The 21,420-nt window shown below is 40.2% G+C and overlaps 1 protein-coding gene across 19 annotated transcripts in view; it reads right to left on the bottom strand.

The window, feature by feature from the left end:
• The window catches only part of ZNF133 (zinc finger protein 133), a 28,759-nt gene extending 13,798 nt beyond the window's left edge, over positions 1-14,961 (bottom strand). For 3 of the 19 annotated variants that reach the window (XM_063803154.1, XM_009436865.5, XM_024352265.3), the window contains exons 1-2: positions 14,610-14,693; positions 13,136-13,315 (exon numbers count right to left, since the gene is read on the bottom strand). In XM_063803154.1, the coding sequence (XP_063659224.1) occupies positions 13,136-13,240 (105 nt within the window). In that variant the 5' untranslated portion in view covers positions 13,241-13,315; positions 14,610-14,693. Of the gene's footprint in view, positions 1-4,751; positions 4,928-5,156; positions 5,235-13,135; positions 13,316-14,609 lie in introns of those variants that run through there. The other 16 variants (XM_063803159.1, XM_063803164.1, XM_009436876.5 and 13 more) reach the window with 13 other exon arrangements.
• Positions 14,962-21,420: the final 6,459 nt, after the last annotated feature.

The following is a 21,420-nucleotide window of genomic DNA, read 5'->3' as shown; positions in this document are numbered from 1 at the left end:
ATTAGCCAGGTGTGGTGGCAGCACCTATAATCCCAGCTACTTGAAAGGCTGAGGCAGGAGAATCGCTTGAACCTGGGGGGTGGAGGTTGCAGTGAGCCAAGATCATGCCACTGCACTCCAGCCTGGGCAAAAGAGCAAAACTCCGTCTCAAAAAAAAAAAAAAAAAAAAAAAAAAAGTTTTCCAGTCTACAAACGTGATGTCTTTCCATTTATTTACATCTTTCTTTCAGCAGTATTTTGTAGTTTTCAGTGTATGTCTTTCATCTCCTTGGTTAATTCCTAAGCATTTTTTTCTTTTTGATGCTATTTTAAATGAAATTGTTTTCCTCATTTTCTATTAGGATTGTTCACTGTTAGTGTATAGATATGCAACTGATTTCTGTGTGTTGACTTCATATACTAGTTCTAATAGGTTTGTGTGTGTTTAGTCTTTAGGGTCTTCCACATTTAAGATCACGCCACCTGCAAACTCAGATAACTTCGCTTTTTCCCATTCAGATGGCATTTGTTTCTTTTTCTTGCTTATTTTCTCTGGCTAACACTTCCAATACTCTTGGCTATAAGTGGCAAAAGTGGGCATTGCTGCCTTATTGCTGATGTTGGAGCTTTCAGTCTTTCACCATGGAGTATGTTAGCTGTGAGATTTTCGCATTTGGCCTTATTATATAGTGGTTTCCTTCTATTTCTAGTTATTTTCTATAAAAGGGTGCTAAATTCTGTCAAATACTTTTCTGCATTGAGATGATCATGTGTTTTTTTTTTTCATCTGTTAATGTGATATTTTATATGCATTGATTTTTTTTTTTTTTTTTTTGAGACAGAGTTTTTGCTCTTGTCACCCAGGCTGGAGTGCAGAGCCATGATGTTGGCTCACTGCAAGCTCTGCTTCCTGGGTCCAAGCAATTCTCTTGCCTCAGCCTCCAGAGTAGCTGGGATTACAGGCACGTGACACCATGCCTGGCTAATTTTTTTGTATTTTCAGTAGGGATGTGGTTTCACCATGCTGGCCAGGCTGGTCTCAAACTCCTGACCTCAGGTGATCCACCAACCTCGGCCCCCCAAAGTGCTGGGATTACAGGCATGAGCCACCGTGCCCGGCCATATACCCATTTATTTTTGTATGTTGAACATCCTGCATTTCAGGAATAAATTCCACTTGGTCATGGTGTATAATTCTTTTCAAATGCTTGTTGAATTCAGTTTGGAGTATTTTGTTGAAATTTTTTGCATCAATGTTATAAACGATGTAATTTTCTTGTAGTGTCTTTGTCTGGTTTTGGTATCAGAGTAATGCTGGCCTCACAGAATGAGTCCGGCAGTATTCCCTCCTCTTCAATACTTTTGGAGAAGTTTGAGAAGAACTAGTGTTAGTTCTTCTCTAAATGTTTGGCAGAATTCACCAGCAAAGTCATCAGGTCCAGGAGGACCTGATTCTTTATCAGGATGGTTTTGATTACTGATTCAATCTCCTCACTAGTTATACACTTATTCAAAATTTCAATTTCCTTATGATTCAGTCTTGATAGGTTTTGCATTCTAAGAATTTGCCCACTTCATCTAGGGCATCCGATTTGTTGGCACACAATTTATAGTTCTCTTGTACAATCCTTTTTACTTCTGTAGAAACAATAGTAATGTCCTCACTTTCATTTCTGATTTTAGTAATTTGAGTTTTCTTATTTTCTTAGTCAATGAAGCTAAAGGTTTGTCAATTTATTTAATCCTTTCAAAGAACCACTTTAAGTTTTGTTGCTTTCTGCTATTATCCTTCTATTCTCTATTTCATTTGACTCTGCTCCAGTGTTTATGATTTCCTTCCTTCTGCTAGCTTTAGGTTTAGTTTGTTCTTCTTTTTCTGGTTCCCTAAGTTGTAAAATTAGGTTGTTCCTTGGAGATTTTGCTTTCTAATGTATTTCAGCTAAAAATTTCCCTCCTAGCACTTTACTTCATCTCATAAGTTTTCCTATGTCGTGTTTCTTTTTCACCTGACTCTAAGTATGGTCTAATTTCCCTTGTAGTTTATTCCTCTACCTACTGGTTTAAGAGTATGTTCTTTAATTTTCACGTATTTGTGAATTTTTAAATTTTCTTTCAGTTATTGGTTTCAAGCTTCATCTTGTTGTGGTAGAAGATACTTCTTATGATATCAGTCTTAATTTGTGGCCTAACATTTAGTCTATCCTGCAAAATGTCCCATGTGTACTTGAGAAGAACATGTATTCTATTTTTGTTGGGTACAATGTTCGGAATATGTCTATTATATCTATTTGATTTACACCTTGTTCAAGTCTTCTATTTCTTTACTTATTGTCTTTCTTATTGTTCTATCCATTATTTAGAGTGGGGTACTGAAATCTCCAATTATTATTATAAAACTCTACTCCCTATAATGCTGCCCATTTTTCTTTATATATTTAAAGGGTCTGTTATGAGGTATATGTGTATAATTTTTATATCTTCTTGCTGTAGTAAACCTTTTGTATTAATGTCTTCCTTATCTCTTGTAGCCTTTTTCAATTTAAAGTCTATTTTTTCTGGTATTAATGTAGCCACTCCTACTTTCTTTGGTTTCTGTTTGCATGAAATGTCTTTTTCCATTCTTTTACTTTGAAACTATTTGTGCCTTTGGATATAAAGTGAGTTTCTTGTAGACAGCATATAGTTAGATCATGTTTTTTTAAATCCACTATGCCAAATTGTTTTAGAGTTTAAAGCATTTACATATAAAATAATTACTGATAAGGAGGGACTGATTTCTGCTATTTTGCTCTTTGTTTTCTACATGTCTTGCAGATTTTTATTCTTAATTTCCTGTATTACTGTCCTTTTTTTGTCTTTGGTTGATTTTTTCAATGCAACTTTTAAATTCCCATCTCATTTGCTTTTCTCTACATCCTACAGATATTTTCTTTGTGGTAACCAAGGGGATTACACTTAATGTCCTAAACTTTAAAAACTGAATTTGAACTCATCAGCTTAACTTCAATAGCATATAAAAACTGTGTTCCTATACAGCTCCATCTCCAACTCATTACTGATGTCACAAAATTACATCTTTATGCACTGTGTGGTCAAAAACACAGACTATTTTTTTTTTAATGTAGTAGTCTCCTAAGTCTCATATAGAGAACAAAAAGTGAAGTTACAAAGCACAGTTACAGTAATACTAGCTTATATTACTACCTGTGTATTAACCTTTAATGGAGAACTTAATTTTTTTATATGGCTTCATGTAACTGTCTAAAGTCATTTTATTTCAACCTGAAAGACTCTTGTTAATATTTCTTGTAGGGTAGGTCTAGTGGTTGTAATCTCCACCAACTTATCGAGAATGTCTTAATTTCTGCCTCAGTAATGAAGGGCAGTTTTGCCAGATACAGAATTTTTGGTTGGCAGGCTTTTTTGTTTGTTTGTTTTCTTTTAGCACTTCAAATATATCAACCCACTGACGTCTGGCCCGAGAGGTTTTTCATAAGAAATTTGCTAATAATCTTATTGAGGATCCCTTGTATGTAGTGTTGCTTTTCTCTTGCTGCTTTCAAAAATCCCTCTGTCACCTTTGGCTTTTGATGCTTTGATTACATTGTTTCTCAGTGTGAGTCCTTTTGAGGTTTTCCTACTTGCAGTTCATTGAGCTGCTTGGATGTTTATATTCAAGTCTTTCATCAAACTTGGGAAGTTGTCAGCCATTATTTCTTCAAACAATCTCACTGTCCCTTTTTCGTCTTCTCCTGGGAATCCCATAAGGCATAGTTGATCCACTTGATAGTATCCCATAGTTCCCTTAGGCTCTGTTCACTTTTCTTTAATCTTTTTGTCTGTGTCCCTCAGACTTGATAATTGTCCTATCTCCTGGTTTGCTGATTCTTCCATCTGCTTAAATCCACTTCTGAATCCCTCTAATGAACTTTTCTTTTCAGTTGTACTTTTTAAATCCAAAATTTATTTTTGGTTTATTTTTATGTTTTCTGTCTGTTTATTGATATTTCCATGTTGTTCTTACATTATTTTCTTGACTTTCTCCACATCTTCCTTTAGCTCTTTAAGATGGCTGTTTTAAAGTCTTTGTTTAGTAAGTACACCATCTGGCCTTTGTCAGGGATGTTTTCAGTTTATTCATTTTTTTTCCCCTTTGAATGGGTCATATTTTCCTCATTCTTTGTATGCCTTATGATTTTTGTCAAAAACTGGACATTTAAATCTTATAAAGCAGCAACTCTGTTAGAGTCTCCCTTTTGTTTTGTTTTGTTTTTTTTTTTTAATATTGATGTAGGGTGTCTCCATGCTAAGGATCAGCCTGAGGTGTAAGCTTAAGGTCTTCTCAGGTGTTTTCTGAGCCCGTGCCTTTCCATGGGTATACCTTCTACATTCCCCCATATGCAGTTGCTTTTCAATATACTAGTCCTCAAATATTTGGCTCTCAAAGGGGAAAAAGAGAACTTCATTGGGGGAAAACAGACTCTGGCTCCTTAAATCCCCTAAAAGCAACTTTAGCCAGTGGGGGGTTGCAATTGGCTGAAGTAGCTTTCAGGGGATTTAAGTGGACCACCTCTGTGATCAGAAACAGCAATTAACAATCAGAACACAGATCCTCAATATTTGGAGTAAAGGGTCCTTATTGTCCACCATGTCTCCCACAAGCCATGTAGAAGCTGATCTAGGAATATAGGACAGCTACCTGCCATAGGGCTGGCATGGTGGATGACAGGTAGCTGCTACTATACTAAGAGCTAAAATTAGCTGTGACTTACCCTCTATGCTTCCTTCCCCCTGGGAACTGGAGGCCTTCAACTAGACTCCAGAGTTCCAAAATAGGTACATCTGATAGATCCTGCCAGTATAATCGTTGTCTAGGTGGGGACACAGATTCCAGAATCTTCCCATTCCATTACTGTGATGTTACTCTCAGGCAGCAGAACTTTTGAAGCTGAACAAAGAAATGCAGACTCTATCTCAAACTGTAAAATTGTGTGTTGTTCAGTTAACTACTAGGTGAATAACTGTGTCATGGGTTGTGCAGAAAGTGATGCTGAGGCAGGGGAGCAAGTAAGAGGAATTGGAGCTGAACTCTGCTAGGCACCAATAAGGCAGTCAGGGTAAGAGAAGGGAATGTGTCCATCCTGTTACAGCCAGTAATGGAGACAGGAAACACTCACCATTCCCCTGGCTCTCCGGGACCCTGTGGCTTTTTTTCCTTGTCTCCCTAAAGAAGGATGATATCTCAGAAGGTAGATCTGGGTAAGGAAAACAGAAATGAGAGGGTTTCAGGTGGAAATGCTCTCCCCGTGAGTGAAGCAGGGCCTGTTCTTTAACCCCACAACTGGGGGAGCAGTGGCATAATGGGGAAAGTATAAAGCCAGGAAAAGATTCTGCTTGGAAACAGCAAAGGAAAAGGAAAAACAAGCAAGAGAGAGTAATCCAGGGTCTTCCAAAACAAAAGAGAAAAACAAAAAACAACAACAAAGAAACCCCAAAGGATGCACCACCTCTCCTTCCCCTGCAATCCAGTAAAGAAACTGTACTTTGCTACACTGACAGAAGCATTTTCCTGAACTAGGGAAATCTGAAAAACACTAGAATCTGACAGTTCCGTTTACAGAAATGCAGACACGCAAACAGTTGTAGTCTATTAAAAAAAATGAAAATGAGAATCCAAACAATTCAACTAAAGAAAATTCCACCAAAAAAAAAAAAATGGTGAGACAGAAAAAAAATTAACGAAATCATAGCATTAAGCTAAATTAAATATCTTCAAACAAACATTTTGGGATATGAGATATATCCCAAATATGAGATCATAAATTAAAAATTCAAAAACTAAGAATAGAAATGGACAAAAAAAGTAAAGAAACAAAAAGATTTTAACAAACTTTTGAAAGAAATCAAAGAAAAAGACAATATTATATGATAAATGAAGACAAACTTATAAGACACTCAAGGAGGAATAGATTGAAATGAAAACATGACGAGCACTTAGTAATAGCCAGAAAACAAGAGAATGAAGTGAAATAAGAAGCAAAAAGGATCAGAGAGAAAGAAGCTGGAAAGGAAAACAAAGAAGTAATATTCATATAATTAGTTCCTAGATACCAAAACAACGGAAATATTTAAAAGTATAATGTAAGAAAACATTTTAAAAACAATTACCTGCATCTAAATATGAAAGGGCCTATGGGATATGAGGGAAAAGTTGACTCATAACCACCAACTCTAAGACATGCACTAGAAAAACTATTAGACTTTAAAGAACAACAACAGGAATCCAAAGTGACTCTAAGCAAAAAACATGAGTTCTACCAGAGTTTTTGAAATTATCATTCAACCACTGCATACTGCTGGTGGGAATGTAAAATGTAGTATACCCACAAACCAGTATGGTGGTTTCTCAAAAAATTTAAAATACAATTATTATGTGATTCACCAATTCGACTTCTGGCTATATACGCAAAAGAACTGAAGGGAAGAACTCGAACAGATACTCATGCGCTCATGTTCATACCAGCATTGCTCACAATAGCCAAAAGGTGTAAGCAACCCAAGTGTCCACCAATGGATGAATGAATAACAAAGTGATACGTACATACAATGGAATAGTATTCAGACTTAAAATGAAAGGAAATTGACACATGCTACAACATGAACCTAGAAGACACTGTGCTAAGTGAAATAAGCCAGAAGTAAAAGGACAGTAAGATTCCATTTATATGAGGTACCTAGAATAGTCAAATGGTGGTTGAGGAGAGGTGGTTGGGGTAAGGGAGAATAGGGAGGTATTGTTTAACGGGTATGGAGTTTCAGTTTGGGAAGATGAAAATATTTCTGGAGATAGATAGTGGTGATGGTTGTACAACAATATGAATGTACTTCATGCCATTGACTCAAACATGTTAAAATGATAAATTTTATGTTATGCATATTTACCACCAGAAAAAAAGGTCTGGCCAAAAATCATCATTCAAAGCAAGACATGATGGGAAATTTAGCAAAAAGACTGATGATGAGCATTTAATATACATAATTGTAAACTTAGCACTAAAAGGGGGAGAAGAGAGAGGAAGAAAACATGTGCTAATGTTATAGGGCATTGTGTCCTGATAAGGTAGAAATGCCACTCAAATAGAAGACACAGGGGAAGAAGAAAGTAGAAAAAGGTTGCTGATCATATCATAGGCAATAGGCGGGAATTAAAGGGAATACACAAAATGAAATTATAGAACTACTTAAAAATAATGGTAATAAAAAACACTACGTATATACAGGATTTATTTAACACAGTGAGGTAAGGGAAACTATAGCCTTAAGTACTTTTACAAATAAAAAGGAAAGAAAAAAATCCAGCCTGGGCAACATGGTGAGACCTCATCTCTACAAAAAAATTTTAAAAAATAGCCAGACTTGGTGCATACATACACCTGTATGGTCCCAGCTACTCAGGAGGCTGAGGAGGGAGCATCACTTGAACCTGGGAGGTTGAGGCTGCAGCGAGCCTGACTGCATCACTGCACTCCAGTCTAGGTTAGAGAGTGAGACCCTGCCTCAAAAAATAAATAAATAAATAAATTAAATTCCAAGCTCAAAAAGCTAATAAAATAAAGTAACCCAAAAGAAAGCACAAAGACAGGAATTAATAAAGATGAAAGCATAAATTAATGAACAGAAAGCAGTAGATCTAATGAGCCAAATCCTACTTTGTCAAAAAAAGTAGACAAACACTAGCTAACTGAAAGAGAGAAAGCATAAATATTCAACTAAGAAGTGACATGGATGTGAGGGCGATCTGGCTGCGACATCTGTCACCACATTGATCACCAGTGTTGATCCAGCTGATCTGGCTGGCTAGGTGGGTATCCCCTTCCTCCCTCATTGCTCTATGTGCATCCCTCTGGAAGCTGCACACTCGGTCAAGGAGGATGACCATCCCACATAGAGGAGGACCAGTCTTCGGTCAAGGGTATATGAGTAGCTGTGCTCCCCTGCTAGAACCTCCCAACAAGCTCTCAAAATAAGAAATAAGAAAGGCAAAGTCACCAAAAAACATCTTCTTAAAAGTCATGTAAGACTACTTTTCAGACCTTTATATAAATAAATGTGTAGACCTAGATGAAGTGAATAACTCTCAAAATTAACTCCAGATGGTCACAAGGAAATTCTATCAAACCTTCAAACCAGGTAGTCCTTATGCTCCAAATACTGTCCCAAAGCATTGAAAACTAAAGGGAAAAGTTCTCATTCATTTTATAAAGCAAGGATACCATGAGGACCTTAACTTGAGGACAGTTCAAAAACAGAAAATTACAGACTAATTGTCACTTACAAATATTGAAGCAAAATTCTAATTAAAATGTTAGCAAAAAGACTCCAACATCGCAATAACAAAATATTTCACCATGGCAAAGAAAAGTTTACCCAGGATTGCAAGACTGGTTCAATTTTAGGGGATCTTTTATTATAATACACCACAATAATAGATGTAAGGAGAAGTCATGATTGCCTCTCTACATGTAAGATACTCTTTACCAAAACTCAACACCCCTTCTTCAAAAAACAAAACAAAAACTCAAGAATATAGAATTGATGGATTTTAAAAACTTTTTATTTTATACTAATTTTAGACTTACAAGGAAGTTGCACAAATATCAATTCCCATACCTTCCACCCAGCTTTCTCTAATGTTAACATCTTAGAAAACGATAGTACAATCATCAAAAGTAGGAAATTAACATTGACACAATACTATAAACTACAGACTTTAATTAAATTTTGCCAGTTTTTCCACCAATGTACTTTTTCTGGTCCAGGATCCAACTGGGGTTTCCACATTGCCTTTAGTTGTCATGGATCTTTAACCTCCTCCAATCTGTGACAGATCCTCTGTCTTTTCTCATCTTTCACGAACTTGGCGCTTTTGAAGGGTATCCCTCAGTTTTGGTTTGTCCGATGTTTTTTCATGATTAGAATGAGTTTTTCACTTCTGGTTAGAATACCTCAGATGTGATGCTGTGTCCTTCAACATATCAATGAGTTCATGATATTGTTATGTCTTTTTACTGGCGATGTTAACCTTGATCTTGATCACTTGGTTAAGGGGGTGTCTTCTGAGCTTCTCCATTGTAAAGTCACTACATTTCCCTTTATAATTAATAAATATCTTGAGGGAGATACTTTGAGATTATACAAATATCCTATTTCTCTTCAAACTTTCAGCCACTAATTTTAGCATATATCTGTGGAACCTATCTGCAATAGTTATTACTGTGCTGTTTACCAAATGACAATGTTCTTTTTCCCCCTTTCATTCTAAATCCATTAATTAGAATTCTTCTGTCAGAGCTGTTCTGTCTCCCCATTTATTTGTATCCAGTTATTTACTTATATCAATATGGATTTATATCTTATCCTATGGGTTATAATACAATAGTATCACTGTTTATTTTGCTGTTAAAATTATTCCAGCTTTTTCCCCCTTTCATTCTAAATCCATTAATTAGAATTCTTCTGTCAGAGCTGTTCTGTCTCCCCATTTATTTATATTCAGTTATTTATTTATATCAGTATGGATTTATATCTTATCCTATGGGTTATAATACAATAGTATCACTGTTTATATTGCTGTTATAATTATTCCAGCTTTAAACATTGGGAGCTCTTCCATTTTGGCCTTGTTCCTGCTTTAACCAATAAATTTGACACAAGTGACACTGTGCCAGTTACAGGCTTAAGTCCTAAGAAGGCCAGACAGCTTTCACTCTTGGGAGCTCTAACATACCACGTAACAAGTTCAATCCTGCTGGAAGCCCTTACACTACCTGGAGAGAGTGAGGCCTGCTGTCCCAGCTGACCCCAGCCTTCCAGCCAACCCACGAAAATATGTGATGGAACCCACGAAAATATGTCAAATGTGTGACGGAACCATCTTGCATGTTCCAACCTAAATGAGTCCCCAAATGACTGCAGCCATAGCAAGATGCATCGCTCACATCTCAGCTGATCACATCCGCTTTGGGTAAACCTAAAGAACTGTGGGAGATTAAAACATAGTTGCTCTCCTAAGCCACTTAGTTTTAGAGTGGTTTGCTGTGTAGCAGTCAATGACCAGAACCCTTTCTGGTTATTGACATACTGCGCCCTCTCTCTTTCAGCTTACCTGATAACAGAAGCATCTTCCTGTCATCCATGGCACTTACTCAGTCCCATGACTACTTCTCTCTACCTTCCATATCAAACCAATTATCAAGGCAAATGGATTCCATCTCTGCCAACTCTCTCAATTCCTCTCCACCCCTACACCAGTTGGAGCACCAGGACAATGGCAAAAGCCTCCTGCCAGTCTCTGTAGACCATTTCCCAACATCCTAGTCTGCCTCATCCATTACTCCTATGGATTATGCCTTCATTTGGCAAGTATTTATTAAGCTCCTACTGTGTGATAGGCACTATTTTAAACCCTGGGGATACAGAAGTGAACAAAGACAAAAACCTACCCTCACTGACATGAAAGTCTAGAGGAGGAAGATGGGCCAATTACATGAGTAAATAAAATACACAATGTATCAGAAAGTGATGAGTGGCATGAAGAGAAATAAAGCAGGGAAGGAGAAATGATAGTCACAGAAGTGGGGTGAGGTTTTAGAATTTTAGATAGGGTGATTTGGGAAGGCATCTCTGAGGTGACTGAGTAAAAATCTCAAGGATGTGAAAAGCCCAGGGAATGACTTTGAAAAGAACATCTAGGGCAAGAGAACAGTCAGTGCAAAGGCCCTGATGCAAGGAAGAATCAGGCTGGCATGGCCAAGGGACGGACAGTTCACTGTGGCTGGTGTGGAGTGACTGAGATAGTGTGGTACAGATGAAGGCCAAGAGTAAATGTAGGGACATCAGACCTAGCTTTGTAGGATACTGGTTTTGACTTTGGTTAGGATGAGAAGCCACTGGAAGATTTTGAGCAAACACATGACATGATTCGATTTACATTTAAAATCTCCTTCTATTTGCTCCACTGATTCATGTACCTTAGCGGGACATAGGCAGAAACAAAGAGATCACTCAAAGGCTATGATCATCCAGATGAGACGGTGGCCTGGACCATGGTGGAAACAGCAGGGCATGGAAACTGTCGGAGTCCAGATTTCCGTAGTGTGGATGAGGGTATAAGAGCAAGACAGGATCAAGGATGACTCCTTGATGACTCCAAGCAATCTGAAGGAAAGAGCTGAAATGCCTCTGCTCCAAGATAAACTCTTGAAAGAATGGTCTATATACCACTGGGGTGGAACATGTTCAGGGAAGGTGATCAGAGTGTCTTGTTGCACACATTAGTTTTGGGATGCCCATAAGATATCCAAGTGGGGTGGCACACACCTGTAGACCAGATACTCAGGAGGCTGAGGCATGAGAATCACTTGAAGACGGGCAGTGGAGGTTGCAGTAAGCCGAGATTGTGCCACTGCACTCCAGCCTGGGCGATAGAGCGAGACTCCTGTCTCACTAAAAAAAAAAAAAAAAAGAAAAAAAAATCCAACTGGAAATGTGAAGGAGGAGACAGTAGGGGATCAGGATATGAGTTGCGCGCAGAGCTCTAGGCTGAGCCTCAGACAGATGGCATTTAAAGCCTTGAGAATGAACGGGAGAACCAAGGAGACAGTATAGCTGAAGAAGACAGGAGGTCTAAGAACTGAAGCAGGGCCTTTTCCACGGTGGAAATTTGGGAGGGAAGGAAGAGCCAGTAAAGGAGACAGAGGAGGAGCGGCCTGTGAGTTAGGAGGAAAACCAGGAAGACCTAGTACCAAGAGCAACTGTGTGAAAGGATATATTAAGAAGGAGGATGTAAACAATTACATCAAATGTTGCTGAGAACTGATTGTGGCCTTTAGACAAGGAGAACATTGGTAACCCTGACAAGAATATTTTTTGGTGTCACTTGAAAAAGCCTTACTAAAATATTCGAAACATAACAGAAGGATAGCAACGCAGACAACAAACATAGATAATTCTTTCAAGGAGTTCAGGCAAGACAAGGCAAGAAGGTGAAGAAGAGACAGGAAGCTAGGGCAGTGCAGAAATGGAGACAAAGGGAAAGAAAAGGAATCGAGAAGAATGCACAGGTGGAATAGGAGGATACAACTTTTGTTTTGTTTTGAGGTGGAGTCTTGCTCTGTTGCCCAGGCGACAGATTCTCCTGCCTCAGCCTCCTGAATAGCTGGGATTATTGGTGTGTGCCACCACGCCTGGCTAATTTTTGTATTTTTAGTAGAGATGGGGTTTCACCATGTTGGCCAGGCTGGTCTCGAACTCCTGACCTCAGGTGATCCACCCGCTCTGGCCTCCCAAAGTGCTGGGATTACAGGTGTGAGCCACTGTGCCCGGCCAGGAGGACACAACTTCTAATGGGAAGTAAGTTTGGAAACAAGGATGCAAGGAAAACTCAGAGGTCCAGCTTATATCAAGTTATAAGGCTGTCAACACAGATCAGCAAGATCAGAAGAAATAGGAGGAGAAATGAGGCAGAGATAGGGAAAACTGGGATGCTGTTTCCAGATACTTTTCCCTCTCCTGCCTCTGACCAGGGCTGTTCTGACTGGTGGAAAAAAAAGATTTTTTTTTTAACAATGGGGGAAAACAATATGGGCTAGATATTAAATGATATTAATGTTATTAATTTTGTTGGGTATAACAAAATATAATTGTAACAATGTAACTGTATAACAATGAAATTGTGGTTATGTTAAAAAAAGAAGTCCTTATGTGTTAGAGATGCCTCCTGAAGTGTTCCCAGGTGAAATGATATAACTGGGATTTGCTGCCAAAACTCTAGCAGGGAAAAGAGTAAGTGAGAGTATTGGAAGACAGAAGAACAGAATGTTAACAACTTCACAGGACCTGACAAGCCCTGGGAATGAGCAGTCTGAACAAATACTGAAAGAAGGAATGTAGGGGAAGAATATAGGTGTAATGAATGAGAGCATCAGCTCTGAAAAATATTCCCTGTGAAAATGATCACTCTTAAAACAAGCCTAGTTTCCTGAAGGAACCAGCTGAGGCCCTGATCCCTGGATGGGACACTGTAGAACACAGATATCAAAGCTGAGCAAAAGAAACCCACTCATGGTTCGAAATGCAAAAGGTAAGTGGCACCCACCTGAAGCTGGGCTGTCAGGAGCTCAGGAGTACCCCCTTTCCCCAGCAGACAGTCCTCTCTGGGCAGACAGGAGCCACAGGGAGGCAGAAGAAGAACAAAAAGCATTCAAGAAAATCAAGGGAAATCCTCAAACTCCAGCAGGGCAGTACCTCCTCTTCCTTAACAGCATCAGGAATGAACCTGCCACAGAAGAAAAGGAGAAAAGAACTGCGGGCAGCTTCCTGGGAACACAGCTGGGGTACAGGTTGAAAGCACGACCTGCCCTGATATGCTGTTGACGCTGAGCATGAAGCGACCTTCTCTGTGCCTGTTATTAATGAAAGGTAATATTCACTGAGCACTTAGTATACACCAGAGACTGTTACAGCCACTGTAGGAGTTTCACCTCATTCTATCCTTTCAACAACCCAATGCGATAGATGCTATTATCCTCTTTAGGATAAAATCGAGGAAACTGAGGTACAGTGAAGTCAGCATCTTGCCCAAGGTGACACAGCTATAAAGTGACAGAGCCTAGAGGAAATGTGGCTGTGGAGACCGTGCTCTTACACAGTAAGGGCAGTGACGGTGAACTCTGGATTGCAAGGATTCTCTGTGTCCATTCTGAGATGAATCAAGATTGGTCATAAGGTGTTAAGTGTTGAATCTGGGTGATGGAGATCTGGTCTATAGAGTTCTATCTACTTCTGGCTGTTTGAAATTTCTCCGCAATAAAAACTTAAATGGAATGTAAAATCCCAAAGCCTGGCCACACCAGGGGCCTGGGAATCCGTAATTCTTGCGATCAATGACGGTCCCTGGGACCTTTGGAAAAAACCTGTCCTGTGGGTCCCAGCCAGACTTCCTCCTCCAAGGCCCGAACTCGGGGGTGACCAACCAAAGTGAAACCCTAAGATCGCGGCAAAATGGCCACCCCAGATCCAGTCTAACCCTGGCTTGTTTGGTCAAGCCAGACCGCTCCTCATTCCACTCCAGCAAAGCCGAAGAATAGTGTGGCCCCAAGAGACTAGCCCTCAACCGACCAATGCCTCGGGGACACATGGCCTCAGGGATGGTTCCCATTCCACCACCTGGGAAATACCATTCCCCCAAAAAGCTTATTTATTCAACTCCCCCAAAACCGGGGACTTATGGCATCATCGACTCCCTTTCCCAATACCCGATTTCAGCCAAAGCCGAACCTGTCCCCACCCACAAGAACCCTAGGAGAGAGAGCCCGATCCCCCACTCATCACCATCCAGTTTCACGGATGGGCTTCACCCAACTCCCCTGGAGATGCACGCCCACACCCCCAAAATAAGACATCTGGGAGAGGACGGCCTGCCCCACGCCAGCGCGTTCCCACCACAATCACCACCCCCGCACCACCCGCACGGTCCCCAAATTCAGCCCATAGTCCAGCCTTTCGGGACCTTCCTTTTCGCGCAGAAAAGGGTACGGCTGCGGCAAGGGTCCCGCGGGAGCCTCACTCACCAGCGCCACCAAAGAACAAGGGGTCGCTCCAGCCACCAGCTGGGGAGCTCCTCCAGCGGGGCGCCAGGACTACACTACCCCGAATCCTCGGCACAGGGCCCGGACCACACCTCCCAGGATGCTCGGCGCCACCAGGCGCGCCCTGAAGGCCGGCAGCTCCCATTGGCCTCTGACGGATCCGTTTCTGAGTAACACGCTCCGGTCACTGGAGAATGGCCACTGTGGCACCTGAATTCTCCCTCTTTTTTCTTAACCACGTGTATAAAACACGTAGAAGCTCCCGAGAAGAGTGCCTGGCCCTACTGTGACCCTCCCTCTGAGCGCCTCTGTCTCGAAAACTACACTTCCCAGTGACCCCTGGAGCGACTTCCGCACCCGGTACCGGCCCCGCCCCTTGGCGCGCGGAAATGACGTTTCGGGGCGCATCTGTTCGGCTTCTGGGGTTGGCGGAGGTGTACGGCTGGCTGACCGAGCTTGTTCAGCTGCTGGTTTGTGTTGCAGCGGCCTGTGGTCTCCCTGGCTCCAGCCGCCTGCTTGGAAAGTCACGCCCCATATTCCTAAACACTGGGTGAACGTCATGTCGTATACCGTTTAGCTCTATTTAAAGCCTTGAAAAGGCCGAGCAGTCTTTCCGAAGTCTCACATCCCGTACGAGGTAGACCCGATTCTGAGCCCACGCCCTCAACCCGAATAAACCTTTTCCGGTGCCCTGAGACCTTTTTCTTCTTTTTGAAATCCACGAAGTTATTGTTAAACTCTCATCTCCTGAGAAGCAGAAGCCTCAGTCTCGGGCCAGAGCTTGGCCTGCCGTCGGCTTGAATCTCTAGGTCTTTGTCCGGGATCCTGGTTGAGAACAAGATTGCGCTGGTGCCATCTGGGACTCCCCAACTGGGGAGCTCGAGGGGAAGGCCCACGTCACTCTTGAGAGGGCTTTTCCACCCGTGCACCCTCTCACTGCCCTTCACCTTCCTCAGTCAGATAGGCTTTCTGAAACTTTGTTATTCTCTTGGAAGACCAAGAAAATGACCGCTGTCTGAAGGGCCAGGGAGATGAGAATTTCCTAAAATTCTTTTTTAGCTCTCAGAGGGTGAATCCATTCCCTTCTCGTACCCCGAGGCTACATTATTTATTGTGAATGCAGTTCAGTCCTGGCTCCGGAGACATGTCCAGTGTCAATTGGATTCATCCCTCAACATCATTCTCTGCCTCATGAGTCAGTCATCACCAAGAAATTAGTTGTTAATACACATAAAGGTTCAGAACAACAATGCAGGGATGCCCGTGTTCAAGTGTTCACTTGTGCTGGCTGTACGATAAAGACACAGATGGCTGACATCTCTTAAGCCTGGAAATGAAGACTTACAGGATGAGGTGCTGCCTGAGGAATTAGGCAAGATGAGGAGTTGGAAGAACACAGACGAGTAAGGAAGAGTGTAGGAAGTGTGAACAGAATCTCAGGGTCTGAGCCACTGGGTGGACTGTCGTGACCACAGTGAGATTTTCAGCAGCGCGTGGTCTTGCATCCAGCTGATTTGCGTATAGACAGGGATGCTAGATGTCCACCGTCTAGATGTACACCTCTGTCATACAGATATTTGGTGTGTCCAACCTCCAGTTTCATCTTTGACAGACCTCAGCATTTAATAATTAGGAGTTTCCATCTAGAAATCTGGATTGCCTGCTTTCTAAAACACTCTTTGCTGCCATGTCCTCTTTTTCTCCTGGCACTCCATGCCATACCTCGTCTGGAATACCCTTAGCTCCTCTGAATCCATCTGGTCCTTCAAGACCAAATACCTAGCTCTCTTTCATGAAACCTTCCCTGATCACTATCCTATAGTGACTACTTGAGACTCTTCTAACCCTGGCTGTACTTGGGAGCTTCTAAAAATACAGTGCCTGAACACCACCCCAAGAAATGAGTTTGCAGTGGAGCCTGGGTATCCATTATTCATAACAGAGCTGTTTTCCTCTTGAGAAGGGAAGATATTGTGTAATAACGTAGAAGAGAGATCTTGTTTTGGAAAATCAGAAGTTTAGTTATTGGTTGTTGCTATTTCTGAACCATATACCTCGGTAGATCATTTAACCCAGCGCTCTCAAAAACATGCATACATGTCACTTGGGATCTTGTAAGCAGCAAATTCTGAATCAGAATGCCTGATGGAGCCTAAGCATCAGCATTTCTAATAAGCTTCCAGATGATGCTGGTACTGCTTGTCTTCAGACCAGACCGGGTAACAAGGCTTTAAACCAATCAGGGGCTCAGATCTTTAAATTGAATATAAGCAGCTAGATTAAAGAATCTCCAAATTCCTAAATCTCAGAAAGACCATGATTCTATACTTATATTTTCTTTTAATATGTTATCTATTAAATGTAAAGCACCTCAAGGTTAGGAATTGTGTTTTCATTTGTAAAGCCCATAATAGCCAGACTAGGATCACAGCAAATGATGCTGGTTGGATAGTGAACAGGGTTAATGGTCTTGGAATCCAAGCTCCAGAGTTACAGTCAAAAGCAGGACCTAGATATTTTACCTATCTTCCCCAAGGCAGCCCTCTTGCTCCCTTGTTTTCAACATGGGCACACATGTCAACAGAGTGAGCGGAGCTGTGTTTGGCATAATGGTTTTTCATAGTATTCAAGGTTGTGGCTGTGGATTTCATCTAAGAGGTATGAAGGCTGTGGAGTCCTGCTCAGAAGGACCTATACTGGGAGATGGTGCTGGAAAACTATAGCAATCTGGTCTCACTGGGTGATAATGGCTTCTCTTCCAGCTCAAAATCTGACCCACTGAGCAGCTTAAATCCCTCATGCAGGAAAGGCAGTGCATGGAGCAGCTGCCAGATATAGCTGACTTTTGCCTTTTGAACTTGAAAATAAAGACAGGTTATTCATATTTCCCCAGGGAAGGTCAGGTTTTTTTGTTTGTTTGTTTGTTTTGGTATAGTTGAGAATGGGTAGGTAGGTGTGTGTGTGTGTGTGCGCACACACACCGCTCTTGAGAATTTGCTTTGTCTTTGGTTCTCAGCAGTTTGACATTCATGTGTCTAAATCATTTGTTGTTGTTTGGTATTAATCCAGTTTGAGGTTTATTGAGATTCTCTAACCTGTCAGCCATTGTTTTTCATTAAATTTAGGAACTTTAGCCGTCATTATCTTTAAATAATTCTCAGTTTCTTCTCATTTTGGATAATTCTTTCTCAATTTCTTCTCCTTTTGAGTCTCCACTTACACGTATGTTAGACCATTTGATATTGTTCCCGAAGCTCTATCCAATTTTCTTCAGTATGTTTTTCTGTTTGCCAGATTGGTTTCTATTGACCTGTCTTCAGGTTCACTGAACCTTCTTTTGCCATCTTCAATCTTTTAAGCCCATCTAGCAAATTTTAAATTTTTATTTGTTACATTTTTAGTTCTAGAATTCCCACTTGTTTCTTTTTAAAATAATTTCCACCCCCATTTGTTTCTTTGTGATGTGTGTATTTTTCTTTAATATGTTTATGCTAGTTTCTGTAAAGTCTGTGTGCTGAAACCTCTGGACCATCTCAGGATCTATTTCTGTGACTGCCTTTTTTTCTTAACAGTGGGTCACACTTCCTGTTTTTTCTGCATGTCTAGTAATTTTAAAGTTTTTTATGCAGGACATTTTTTGTGGCATGATTCTAAATTCTCTTATGTTCGTCTGAAAGTGCTTTTTATACCTGTAGGCAGTTTAATTACTGGATGAATGTTTTGAACTTGTGCAGGCTTCATTTTATTCTTTGTTAGGATAGATCTTTGAAAGGTCAAAGTGTTTACCAGGCTCCTCTAACTCGCAAAGGACTCAAACTCCAAGTTCTTTAACCCATGCAGATATTTTTAAGTCCTTAATTTAGTTCCAGTTAGAGCATATCTTGAGAAGACCTTACTATAAGATGTGGTCCTTATTTTATGGCATGGCCTCTCTGGTTTCTCAGCTGAATGATTGAGGTGTTAATGAGGTTTGTTTATTCTGATTGGGCTGGAATGCCTACACTTGCCAGCCCTGCTAAACTTCTAGTATTTCCATTCTTTTCTCAAGCAGCTGTTTTCTGGTAATCATTGCATATTTGCCCTGCACAAGCAAAGCTCAACTTCGGCTGAGGTGGGCTTTCCCCTCTTTGCACAGCTGCCTCCTTTCTGAGACCTACCCTACCAGTGTCATCTGCTTCACCATCCCCAAAGTCTTTTTTGCCTCCTCATCTCGGTGAGACTAGTGTGTCTTGCCCCCACCATCCCGTATCATGGTCAGGAAATTGTCCCCAAGCAGTTAGCCAGGGCAAACGTAGAACTCATTTTCTGAATTTCCCATCTCTCAGGGATCACAATTTTGTGCAACCTATAGTCCAGGGCCTGAAAATAGTTGCTTTATACTTTCCCCAGTGTTATGGTTATTTATAATGGGAATGATCATCTGATACCAGTTATTCCATCATGGTCAGCAGAACAAGTTAATTTGATAACTACTGTAAGTCACAAAATTTATATTTATTTCTCTGGCTATCCTAGATCTAGGACAAATCCTCACATATGCAGCTAATTTGTTATAATCAATAAGACCATAGTTACATAAGGAACTTTAACTGGTTGTTGGATTTGTAGCCCTTTCTCTGAAATGCTGGCGAGGTTCCTTTTATTAGAATATTGACAAAAAAATCAGCTGCAAGTTTAATAAGGTTCATCCATTTAAAAAGTCAATTTATGTTTCTGCTTAACTCACAGAAATATACCTCAAAGGTTAATGATATTCAGTAACCAGTTCTGAAGTAAAATAAAATTAGTTTAAAGGGTTAAAAAATTTTAAGATATGTGATTGGTATTACTATTCTTGGAAATACAACATGAGTATTTCAACTACAAGGTCTTTTACCTTTTCTGTAAAGACATTGTTCTGATGATTATGGGACATAACTAATTATACTCTTTATATTCAATTAGTCGGTGTCCTTGTGCTGGTTGAATTAATTACACTTTTAAATTGTAACTGCAGGCATATTTTGTTACATCAGCCCCCTGCCATCTGAGAAATACACTTAAAGAATGTACCAAATTTACTCTGGTTATATCCTTCCTGGCTTGAGGTATTCATGCCAAGGTATGATTACCACACAATGTCAGTCTTGGAAAGAAGAAGGAGTCTGCCCCTGAGAAATGGTTTTATGTCAATATTTGATTTAGTGTATCTACACTCCCTAGTGAGATCTCAAATGACTTAATTCTTTCTCATCAATGTACCTGTTGAAGTGCAGACTTCTCAGGAGTAGTTGGAGATACTGATTTTTATTGTTTTGTGTGCGAGTTTCTCTCTTAGTTCTGAGTGCCTGAATTTAGTAGGATACATTTGAAGCCTGACCCTTACAATGGCAATTACTGCATGTGTAATCTGCGTCTACTGTACAAACTCAGCAGAAGAGCTTTATGTCATTTGCTGCAAAGATGTTATACAAAGGCATTGCCTTGGGATATTTATGGACCAAACAAGGTGGCATTTGTGTGCTGGCTGTCACTTCTGATTGTATTTGAATACATGCTTCTGAATAATAAAGTTCAGAAAACAGGCCGATTTGTTGTCCCAGAAAGGATACATTCAGCTGTTGGATTTTCTTTGTAGCCTGGTTTGGCCAAGTAGGAAGTTGGTTTAAGGAGTCACTGCAAATGTTAGTTACACTATTTTTGTCTTTGTTCCTAATTGTTGCTGCTGTCAAGTATGTTGTTAACAGGGTATTAGTACTTTGGCAGAGCTACCAACTCATCAGTTCTAACCACAGATGATTCTGTATCAAAAAGAAATTGAAGTGACTCTGATAGAAACAAATCATGTGAGAATGATACAAAAAACAACATGGAGATGTAGAACTGGAAACCTGATAACTTGGCTAATATTTGTGTGGTCATCCAATCATTTTAGGCAAAGAAAAGAGCAAAAGAAGAGACAGTAAAGGAAAAGATTCCATTTACAGCAGCACCTGCTTAGAAAATAATAAAGCAATGTCATCTCCCCTCAGCTATATCTGTTAAGAACTCTAAACTTTGAGTGACCCTAGTAGGGCAAAACTACTTGGCTGTAACTCAATAATTTTTCCTGACCTCTGAAAAATAGAACCCTTTAAACCAATTATGTAACAGTACTATGGATTCATTCTGACCTATCCAGAGTGCTAGTTTTTAATCCATAATGAACACAGCCACAATGAAACTCTACCTCCTAACATTTAAAAACACTGAAATTTCCCCCTCAGTGAACAACTTGTGAAACTTTTTCAGTGGTGTGTGTAGTAACTCAACCTTTTCACTTCTTTTCTTAAGCCTTGGTAGTTTTTGTTTTACATTAGAAACAAAACAAGAATACTATATATGAAAACCAAAATTCTGATCATAGCAAATCCATTGTATTTAATGACTTTATCATTGAAATAAAAAATTTAAGAGGTAAGGAAACAAAGTCTTCAACCCAAGCTTGAAAAAATATAGCAAAAAGAAACACAAAGGCATAAATGAATACATTGGAAAACAGTGAAACTGTGATAATACTTGTGAAGCGATTTGGGGCTCAGTACCTGTTAGCCAGGATTCATTATTGCTGCTTCCTTATTCTCCAGTGTATGTTCCATTTCACCTTGTTCCTGGCAGCTTCTCACAAGCTCTATTGCAGTTTTTTTTTTGTTTTTTTGTTTTGTTTTGTTTTTTTTTGAGACAGAGTTTTGCTCTTATTGACCAGGCTGGAGTGCAATGTCACAATCTCGGCTCACTGCAGCCTCTGCCACCCAGGTTCAAGCAATTCTCCTGC

Source organism: Pan troglodytes, chromosome 21 (genome assembly GCF_028858775.2).
Source record: "Pan troglodytes isolate AG18354 chromosome 21, NHGRI_mPanTro3-v2.0_pri, whole genome shotgun sequence".
Taxonomy (NCBI): domain Eukaryota; kingdom Metazoa; phylum Chordata; class Mammalia; order Primates; family Hominidae; genus Pan; species Pan troglodytes.
The sequence above is the reverse complement of the archived record's forward strand: the minus strand, read 5'-3'. Positions and strand labels throughout refer to the sequence as shown.